The sequence below is a fragment of the Anarrhichthys ocellatus genome, unplaced genomic scaffold, assembly GCF_004355925.1.
Source record: "Anarrhichthys ocellatus isolate YVR2014 unplaced genomic scaffold, GSC_Weel_1.0 scaffold32, whole genome shotgun sequence".
Taxonomy (NCBI): domain Eukaryota; kingdom Metazoa; phylum Chordata; class Actinopteri; order Perciformes; family Anarhichadidae; genus Anarrhichthys; species Anarrhichthys ocellatus.
In genome coordinates this window covers 3226017-3236520 of record NW_022280062.1, presented here as the reverse complement: position 1 = coordinate 3236520, position 10504 = coordinate 3226017, and the positions used below count along the sequence as shown (strand labels likewise).

The 10504-nt window shown below is 39.1% G+C and overlaps 1 protein-coding gene across 1 annotated transcript; it reads left to right on the top strand.

The window, feature by feature from the left end:
• The first annotated feature begins 3640 nt into the window (after window positions 1-3640).
• Window positions 3641-9887, top strand: LOC116393024 (excitatory amino acid transporter 1-like). Its single transcript, XM_031864902.1, has 11 exons — window positions 3641-3725; window positions 6353-6550; window positions 6776-6913; window positions 7290-7497; window positions 7581-7623; window positions 7714-7759; window positions 7921-8095; window positions 8314-8547; window positions 8639-8833; window positions 9060-9194; window positions 9752-9887. The coding sequence occupies exons 1-11, from the start codon at window positions 3641-3643 to the stop codon at window positions 9885-9887; spliced, it is 1593 nt and encodes a 530-aa protein (XP_031720762.1).
• The last annotated feature ends 617 nt before the right edge of the window (window positions 9888-10504 follow it).

Genomic DNA, 10504 nt, shown 5'->3' with positions numbered 1-10504 from the left:
CTAGATGTAGAATATAGCATGATTTATAAATTATAAATTAATTATTGAACACCCTATGCCACTTGAATTCAAAGAAATGACTGACATGTCACGAAGAAACCAGACTTTAAATTGGATAATGAGACTTTAACTTCTTTACAATTTGCCTTTTTAATTAATTAAAGATAACTAACACATCAGCATTAGTTGAGAATGTAAGGTGATTAAATAATTATTGTTTTAAAGCACACTGGCTAAGAGACATGTTTAATGGTGGCTTTTTGAAATCGAGCCCTGACGAGTTATTACACGCGGAGCCTAATCTGCTTCTCTGGCTAATTTCAGCCCCAAGGAAATAAACCCCTACCTAAAGCTACCTTGTAAGCCTGTCTCACATCCGTTGATGTCACACATGCGTCATGGCCGCACAAGCAAGCAAGTTCAAACCGCCTAAGTCACACCCACACACATTAAAATATACAGAAAACAACTTAATCTATAGACCCTTTTCACAGCAGACTTTTTGACATGTCAAGGCAGTGTCAACACAGGTGTAGTTGATCAAATACATTTTGGTCCCCTTCTATTTAGTGTGTCACAGCCATTCATGTGAGCCAGCATGGCCCTGACCCACTTAAATGGAAGAGGGACATAATTAATGTTATTAATTATGCTAGTGTTTAACCTGCGAACCTGTGAAAAGGGCCTATTGTGTTTGTTACAAGTTGTCCTGGTATCAGGTTATTAACTAATATTTCAAAACACACGAAATATTGTAATAGGTTGTGTAAGACTTGTGTTTAATAGAACTTCTATATATGGAAATTCATATGTTATTTTATCAATCACAGAGTTGTACTATCCACTAAATTGACTATTAAAACCTCTTAAGCCCCTAGCCCTATTTTTAGCCCTCTGCTTGAAAATGATACCCATACTAAGGAGACCACAGTTCTGTAACTACAAGGTCTATTTTAATAATTGTTGATGCTATAATCAGATCACAACACTGGTGAGATTGTTCAGTGGGTAATATTGTGTATATGTTGCTGGTTAATATAGTGCATGACGATTTTACACAGCTCAAATTGGAAATATTCAGGTTCGCCTGAAAAAAAGCACTTTTATTGATATTATGTTTTTGAAATAATGCAGCTGGCTGGCTCAAACTCTCCCAAATCATAGCACAACTGATCAGTAGTTGTAGAATAAAGGTTGGCTGGGATAAAGTGAAGAATAAGAGGCTTTAGTACAGAGAGGTCACGCGAAGTCGTCATTTTCGAACCAGCTGTTGCAGCTCTTACATTGTACTTTTATATACTATATAACTATATATTTCACTTTTTTTAATCACTCATATTATTCAATACATCCAAATACAGATGTTAGGAATCATTTTGAGATTCCTAACATCATCAGAGCCTGTTTCTGGCTGTCATCTATAGGATTTTCTCAGTTCATGTGTGTGTATGGAGCTGTAGCTCAGCCTATCATCGGTCGATTTCAGTTAATAAGCCCTCCTTCGACGCGTCAGAGTCTCAGGAAGACGGGTGCCGAAGCAGGTGTTGACACAACTTTGAGCCAGTAAAGTTGCAAGAAGTGCCGCGTATCCCTGAGCGTAAAATTCCATTGGCCGAAGGTCTGACCTCTGGCCCGAGGTGGGTTGACCCCCCTTTCTACCGGAAACAGCTCGGCTGTAAACAGGATGGACTTGGCCACCATGACAGTAGCTCTGAAACGGATCATTTTCGATGTTTTTGTACTAATATTTCATAAAACCTGTCCAAAAACCAAGGATTTTTTCCGGTGAAGACCACTGACCTGGTGCCTTTGTCCAGTCACAGCTTTTTACTGGTTTCACGGAGAGAAAAACCGAATTTATTTATGCGTTCTGTGTCGGATGCTATTGCTAAACGATGTGCGGATTAGCCGCCTAGCCACTAGCTTCATGGTGCAAAATCGATGTGCAGTTAAATATGATGGCGATTTATGGCCACAAATTCGTCCTTTTATGACACGTTTTCTAGATGCTTATATTAGTAGTCTATAGTTGTGTTTGGAGTGTGTAAAAAGTGACTTATATGATAGTGTTGCCCATACGTTGCTGTTTAATCCGAAAAAAAAAATTACAATTCCACAATATTTAGCAAACAATAAATCCATTTTCCGGACAACATTTTCAGGGTGCCTAAACCCCACGAGGACGCCGGCGTCCTCGTGGGGTGGAGGAGGTTTTAAACATAAAATCACACACAAATCAGCTTGAGACTGACAGAAGACCAAACCAAATATTTGTAGTTAGTCATTTGAGAGTTAATTGTCACCACGGGAATCAGTCAGGACAGTTTGCTGTATTTGACTCTGTCAGGAAACCAACAGTCATGTAGTCTTCACGAGGGTTTCTCAGGATAACCTGTGCCCCGTTATTAAACTTACCTCTGTGAGACTGATTACCTTCAGCTTTTGTTCACCAGCTGATTCAACTCTGGAGGCTCTGTGAGGTCCACTGCACACTGCATTATATTGAAAGGTGTGTCTGACCTAACCTGTCTAGACTTATCTTTCATCCATTTCAGTAAGCTACACCATCTTAGCAGGTGGCAATTTATAAAGATCAATCGCTCCCCTCCTATCTGATACATGTATAATATTGGCAATTTTGGGTCAACGCTGAAAGTAGTATGTTACTGTCCAAATAGCTAATGTGATGAGATATTGTTGCTGATATTAATGGAAATAAATAGTTTTCTCTAAATTTCGATGTTATACGACGTCAGTGGCCGGCGTAATTTACTTATAAATACATATGACAGCTTCTGTTTAACTATGAATCACAGCATGAAAATGCAAACCCACTTGTTTCTGTTTGTTTCTAAGACCAAGTAAACTCAATGTCACTGTGTAGTTGGTCCACATTGGGAGTTATCTGAAGATGGGAGTTTTTTTGTTTTGTTTATCTGTGTTAATATCTGTGGTTCTTAGACAAACATGAAATGGGAGCCTACTTTTAAGTAGTACTAATCGCACTTGCTAATCCCTGCTTAATGGATATGTAGGTCATATTTTCTCTTTACACTTTCCACTCCATTCAACAATTCAGTATGAAATATCGTACATTTATTATGCTCACTTTTGTCCGTAAAATGATATAGCTCAGTGTTATCTATTGCGCAATGTGCTTCCAGTGACACACAATAAAACATGTAGGCATTATAAGTAGTTATTTGATATCCTTGGTAAGTGTGCATACTCCACAAAACGCACAATGATCGTTTTAGGCAGGACATCCTGTTCTGTATACCTGTTGTGCTACACTAGTCATTAATTGTTTGAAGCACTGTGTCACTTTTCTTCCACCAGCTGCTTCTGGTACTTTTTAAACTGCTCCCTGGACATACCTTTGGACTCTAGCATTTTCTTCTCTTCTGCTCCTGCTTTCCTGTCCTCTTCATTACCTCCTCTGGTGAAATATTTGATTCACTAGGAACACCATAGCTCACTTTAAATAGATGTTATTCAGTCATACAAGGATAAGGGGAAAGGGTAGCCAAGGGTTATTGGAGGGCAGAAGGTTGACGCCAATCCTCTTAACAGCAAAAATATTAACAACAGCTTGCTGTTCAAACTTTCCAAAAATGGAACTTGCCTCATCTTGGGCAAAATGGAGAATGAGGCAAAGCCTCTGAGGGATTTCTTTGACAGCCTGAATAAAGCCATTGTGCATCTGGTCAACAATCAAGTGGAAAGTCTTTACCTTGTCAACAACATGTAGCAGGATAAACGACGAGGATGTAGGCCACTGCTGTCTACCTTGCTAGCCAGTGCTAATTCCTAAAGTAGACATGGGGTAATGTTGTAATATACACAGATAAAATCAAGTACAAATCCCATAATGTGATAAAGGTACAAAGCTTTAATTGATAGTTACTACAGAATTATCAGAAGTTACTAAACTAGGAAATACAAAAAAGTAAGTAAGTGAGAAAAAAGTAATTTAAATGCATCTAGGGATGTCCAGATACATTTCTTTTGGCCCGGACCCGATACAACTCATTTATTATTGGGTCTCTGCTGATACCAAGTCTGGTTCGATACTTATATCTACACATATGCAGTGAAATGCTGGCGCTGTAGGCTGTCATATAAGGGAGCACCGCTGCAACATTAGCAGGCTGAGGTGGAAAACACAGTGAAATGAGAGGATCAGATTTTGATCGGGTTCATTGTTGCCGATTCATTCGAATATGCATAGATCAACACTGATATGAGGAATGTAAATTCGATATTTACACTCCATTTAGATCTGTTTTGGTTTCCACTGATTCTTAAGAGAAATATTTAGACCATTAGTCGTAGATGCTCGACTACATGGTCACCAGCTAGTTTGTGTCATCTGCAAAATTGGAAGAATGGTTGAATTGAGTTGTTTAAGTTGGCCAAAGGCAGCATTGCAAGAGCTTTATACAGAAAATTAATTCTCATTTTGAAAATTTCATTTCAAAAGCACCCCAGACTTACTTTTCAGAAAATCATTTACAGTCACACACACAGCACAGTTCAAACTAAGTATCGTATGGATTATTGGCCAGTCCTTACCGGAACTCTGTCCCAAGTGGATTTCTGTATTAAGAGGACTCAAGAAGCTGTAAGATACTTTCTGAAAAGCTGTACTGTCCACTACTGGTGGCATGTATTCTCCTCCTAAAACTCTATCTTAGGAACGCTTTGGCCTTAACACCTCGGTGACCCAAAACCTTTGTACTCAACACAGAGGGGTCTTAACTCATAAAATAACCTAACTACAAAAGATCTATTTCAATTATTTTCCTGTTCTGTGGACTGAGGCCAAATCGTCCAACTTTAAGTCCAGATCTAATATCTGGCTGATTGAGTGACTTCAGACTCATTGTTATACACGTACACACCTGAAACTTACTTAACTTAAGCTTACTCTGAAAGACTATTTTAATGAAACAAGCCCAGGAGAATGCAGCTGTTATTCAAATGAATGTGCAAACTGAAATTTATTTGGAAATCTTCATCGTATATTAGCTAAAACCATGACATTTGTCAAATCAATTTGTAAAACCCGAGTTTGCAGTTTCATTGTCAAGTTGACACAAGTTTGAAAAGTCCATTTCACACTCAATGGACTAATTCGTCTGATGGCAGGTTACTAAATTGCCAGTGGAGTTCTTTGGGGAGCTAGGGAAGGCGATGTCGACCGGTCAAGACGGAAATATCTCATCAACTATTCGATGGTTGTCATGAAACCCAGAGAGTGAATCCTAATTACTTCGGTGATCATCTGACTCTTCTTCTAGTGCCGCTATAAAATCACATTTGAGGTTTTGACTGAAATGTTTCAGCCTTGTACTTTGTGGTTATTGCCAGTTAACAAATGTTATCATTCTAACACAATAACCTAAGAAGGTAAACATGGTGTAAACATTATACTTGCTCATCATCAGCATGTGCTGATTTCATGCACAGCCTCTCAATGCCGCTAACATTAGCTGGACTCTAGTCTTGCTAGTTTTGCATTTTCAAAGATGAAAATGAAAACTTGATATTTTAATTATATTTATCTTATTATGTGTACACAAATGGAGTTTCAATGTGGTTGAATGATTTCATCTTAAAACTGGCAGTCCTGAATCTTCAGAGAAAGTAAGAGTAATAGGTGATGCTGAACAAGTAATGGTTTAATTAGAGCATGAGCAACATAAAGAAATATTTTTAACTTTGCCACAAAAGCTATATGTGTGTACTTGTCTTTCTGAAAATGATACATAAATTGCTCAGCAACAAACCAAAACTGTTCTATTAGTATTATTTAGTTTCGTGTTACCTTTATCTGTGTGATAGTTTTGTTAAGTGTTTTTATGTGACATTGAATAAATCAAATACCAGCACCTTAGACCTCCTGCAGGTATTATTCATTGTGTAATGTTGTCTATTCTGAATTAGATGCTCAAACAATCATTTGCATGTGACTTGAGAGAAAGGCGTGGACACAAAGTTGATGGATAATGTAATAAAGTTGTTGTGACGTTGTTTATCGCTGCTACTGCAGTGACTGGACTTTATGCGTTAGACTGTTCAAGGAATACCAGTTAAAGGTGATCATTCTTTTCATTCATGCTGCGAGATTTTTTTTAAATTACTTTTTATAATCCCTGCTTGTTTCTTCCATGGACACATTGTCATGTAATTTTATTTTATTCACACTATAAACCTGCTTTTATATTGTGTGTTCTAGGTTTTATTTCTTTTGACAAGCTCTGTAAAGTCCTTTTTACAGTCCTTTTTAGTCCTTTTTCTATGAATGCTAGAGATCTGTGTTTTACTGTTTGTAGGGAATAATCTTCAGATCTCTCGGAGATGATGCCGAGCCTTAATGACCTGTCTGAGTTGGACTCAGTAGAGGTTACAGAACCCCAAGAAACCCAAACATACCTCAAATGTAATAAGCCCTCAGGTCAGGTATCGTCCCAGAATGGATCTAAGGTTCTGGCTTTTCTCATGAGAAATGCTTTTGTTGTTTTCACAATGGTCGCTGTTGCATCAGGTAAGTGGTTTTCAAATACTGTAATTTATTCTCCTGTAAAACCTGAACATTGTCTTTTAATCTGCCATCGATTTACCAAACCATTGACAATGACAAATAGCAACTATAGCCACTTGTTTGCTTTGTATTAGTTATTTATCCAGCAGTGTTCCGTGTATTGTCTCTACTGCATGTGGATTTTAACGGACACACCGACTTTCTGAATGGTGTTTATTTTTCTCTGAGGTATTGGCTTGGGCTTTGCTCTACGACACATTAATATGTCAGCCAAGGATGTAAGCTATTTAACCTTTCCTGGAGAGCTCCTGATGAGAATCCTGCAGATGTTGGTGCTTCCTCTCATCATTTCCAGTGTGATTGCAGGTTAGAGCCACACTTCAGCTTGGTTGAACTGGATTTCAGGCATGATTTTCAATCAACCGGTAACATATGCTAATATCTTCCTGATAATATTAGATTAGATAAACAAAATGTACACTAGTGGCTGGTGCAACTGTTACCAAGCCTTAAAACAAATATAAGTGGAGCTCAGGGCATGTGTTGAGCAGAGGCTCACAAACTCACAAAGTCTGAGTGCTCCTACCTACAATTCTGTCGATAGTTTCCCCAGAAAAGATATCTATTGCACTTTAAATGATCCTGTACATCAGCTGATTATTTTGACGTAGCCAGCCCTGAAACATCTGAACTTGACTTAATGTAATAGACAGGGTTCAAATCCATATGTTTTTTATTTCAGGAATGTCATCTGTGGACAGGACGGCTCATGGAAAAATTGGGCTAAGGGCCTTCAGCTATTACATGGTCACCACACTTATTGCTGCATTCACTGGCATCGCCTTAGCTGTTCTCATGCAACCAGGGAAATCATCCAGGACTGCCTCAGTGTCCTCTAGTGGTAATGCAGAGGCTGTGCAGATTGTGGATTCCTTTCTAGATCTAATCAGGTGTGTATTAAAATATTCCTTGCGAACATATAATGTTTCTATTGGAAGTTAAAACACCTAATCAGTGTTTTTGTTTTATATAGAAACATGAATCCCTCAAATTTGGTGGAAGCTTGTTTCAGAAAGGTAAGATCTACAAGGGCTATTTGTTCTAGATTCATATAGTCACTGTTTCATACTTACCAATGGTTAACATGCTTATACTTTTGTATCTAGTACAAAACCGTTTATTCCAGGAGTGTGACGGCAACCAGTGAAAAGAGTGAGATTCCTTTTTTTTGTTCTATTCATATTTTTGGTGCCAAATGTTTGTCTAAACCAGTGTCCCTTATGTTTAGTATGTCAAATGTCTGATCTTCATTACTGTTGTTACATTGTCACAACACAACATAGTCCTAACGACATTCCTTGGGGCCCCTATATATGACACAGTGCCAGGGCCGGGAACCTTAGACGGAGTCAATATTTTGGGTCTACTGGTTTTCTCTGTTGCCTTTGGCCTCATCTTGGGCAAAATGGAGAATGAGGCAAAGCCTCTGAGGGATTTCTTTGACAGCCTGAATAAAGCCATTGTGCATCTGGTCAACATAGTCATCTGGTAAGCACAGGAAGCTATCATAAAGCTACACCGGCTGTGTGTAGTCTTGTTAATGCACATTTTACCTTGCATTAGCTATCAATTTCTGTTCTTGTGGGCCCTGTTATGCTAACTAGGAAATATTGTGAGAAGACACCCAAACATGGATATACTCACTGACTACAACATTGAGCCTCACTCATTGCCTCTCTCTGCTGTGTCTCACCTCTGTATCACAGGTATTCCCCCGTGGGAATCCTCTTCCTACTGGCAGGACAGATTGTGAAGATGACAGACACTGGAGAGATAGGTCGCGAAGTTGCCATGTATGCTCTCACTGTAACCGCTGGCCTCCTAATCCACAGCCTCCTCACCCTTCCCCTCATCTATTTCATGGTCACACGAAAGAATCCCTTCAGATTTATGCTCAGTCTACTCCAGGCTCTCACCACTGCCTTTGGGACCTCATCAAGGTGAGCCAGAGTCTTGATATTAAACATGGCAGACACATGAACAACAGTGGACTAGCAGCTCACTTTTTCTCACGTTTTTTTTTTTTTACAGTTCTGCAACCCTACCCGTTACCCTCTACTGTATGGAGGAAAATCACAACATGGACAAACAAGTGACACGCTTCATGCTCCCTATTGGGGCCACAATGAACATGGATGGTGCAGCACTCTATGAAGCTGTAGCTGCTTTATTCATTGCCCAGATTAATAATATGGAGTTTAACCTGGGTCAAATCATTGCCCTCAGGTAAACTCAAGACACATTGAGCTCAGATTGGTCAAATGTTTTTGTTTTGTTCAGTTCATCATTGAATTAATTCCCATGAGTGACTGAAGACTTAGCAGATAGAGAAGGAAAAGTACAGTCCTTGCATCAGATTAGTTCCCATAGAGTTGAGTTGGTGTATTTTCAATGCTTGAAACAAATAACGCAAGGATTCAATTTCATAACCATCACTGTTTCTCCTCTTCAGTTTTGTTGTCACAGCTGCAAGCACCGGTGCAGCGGGCATCCCGCAGGCCGGCATGGTATCCATGTTAATTGTGTTGGAGTCAGCTGGACTGCCCACTGAAGATATATCACTGCTCATGATGGTTGATTGGATTCTGTAAGTGCACATGGAACCAATATCAGTTTCAGATCTTCACATTGAGAATGTTTTTGGAAAGTGTGGACATTTTGATCATTTGATATTGATTATTTAAATGGCTTTGAGGTTTTGGTTGAGTTTTAAAGTGTAACTTCACCCCCAGATCTGAGCCTACTACTGCACCCACTGCAAATTTTGGAAAAATGCAAAAAATAGTGGGCAAGGGGGCTGAGAACGGGTTGGGTGTTGTTTTTTTAATATATATCTATATATGATTTCATGACCTAGATAAGTCCCAACCCGTTGACTCAGCATTGGCCTGCAAGGTTCAGTGCTCATTTAAAACAGTGTTGGGCCATTTTCAACCCATGAAAATTTGGCAAGCCTGTGTTGGAGACTGACTATAAATGAACCTTGAATAATGTTATTGATTTCACCTGTAACACGGTTAACTTTAACCTTAAAAGTATCCTGTAACTTTACATTTTGTTTCAACCCCAAACTTAGGTGTAGTTGTGGTGAAGTCACCCTGATACGTTCCTGATGTAACCTCAGATCTTCTTCTTTGTTGATAGGGATCGTCTGCGGACTACCACCAATGTCCTGGGGGACTGTGTCGGTGTGAGTGTAGTGCAGCATCTGTCCACACATGAGCTGCAGCGCTCCAGCCCTGCAGATAAAAGCTTGGTGGAGGAAAGCTCCCAGTTCTGAGCCTCATGAGGCTTGACAGGATCTGTGTTGGCTAAGATTAACGTGATATGCTTTTGTTGAATGATGACAAAATACTTGTTCTTTGTCTTGGTTAAACTGACGAGGTTCATGTTACTACCCAGTATACAGTAGAAGTTGATAATCATGTAGCGCCTGCTGGTATCAGAAGGAGTGACTCGTTTTGGAGACATAAGCAGACATAACCCTCATACTGGAGTCCCTGCATTCTATAAATGTCTGTTTATTTTTAGTCTGTTTTCACCCCAATAATACTACAATTTTATGATTAAACCTTTGGCTGCCATTAGTATATAAGATATGTTTTGCTTTCTATAGGAACAGAACAGTGTACTTTGTGGCAAATGAGATTTGTCTCATGTGTAAGGGTAAATGTGTTTTTGTTTGTTTTTTAGTTATAGAGTGACATTTTTAATATCCTATACTCTTTATATTGTATTCTTAAACTCCATCTTATTAGTACTATTGTAGAGGTCAGTCCAACCCATGTATCTTAAATGTGATGATAAGACCTTTCCTTGCAGCACTGCAGATGTCTTTCATAGAGAACACTCTACCACCATCTGGTGGCAGGTCATCAAACTCAGAAAAATATCTCG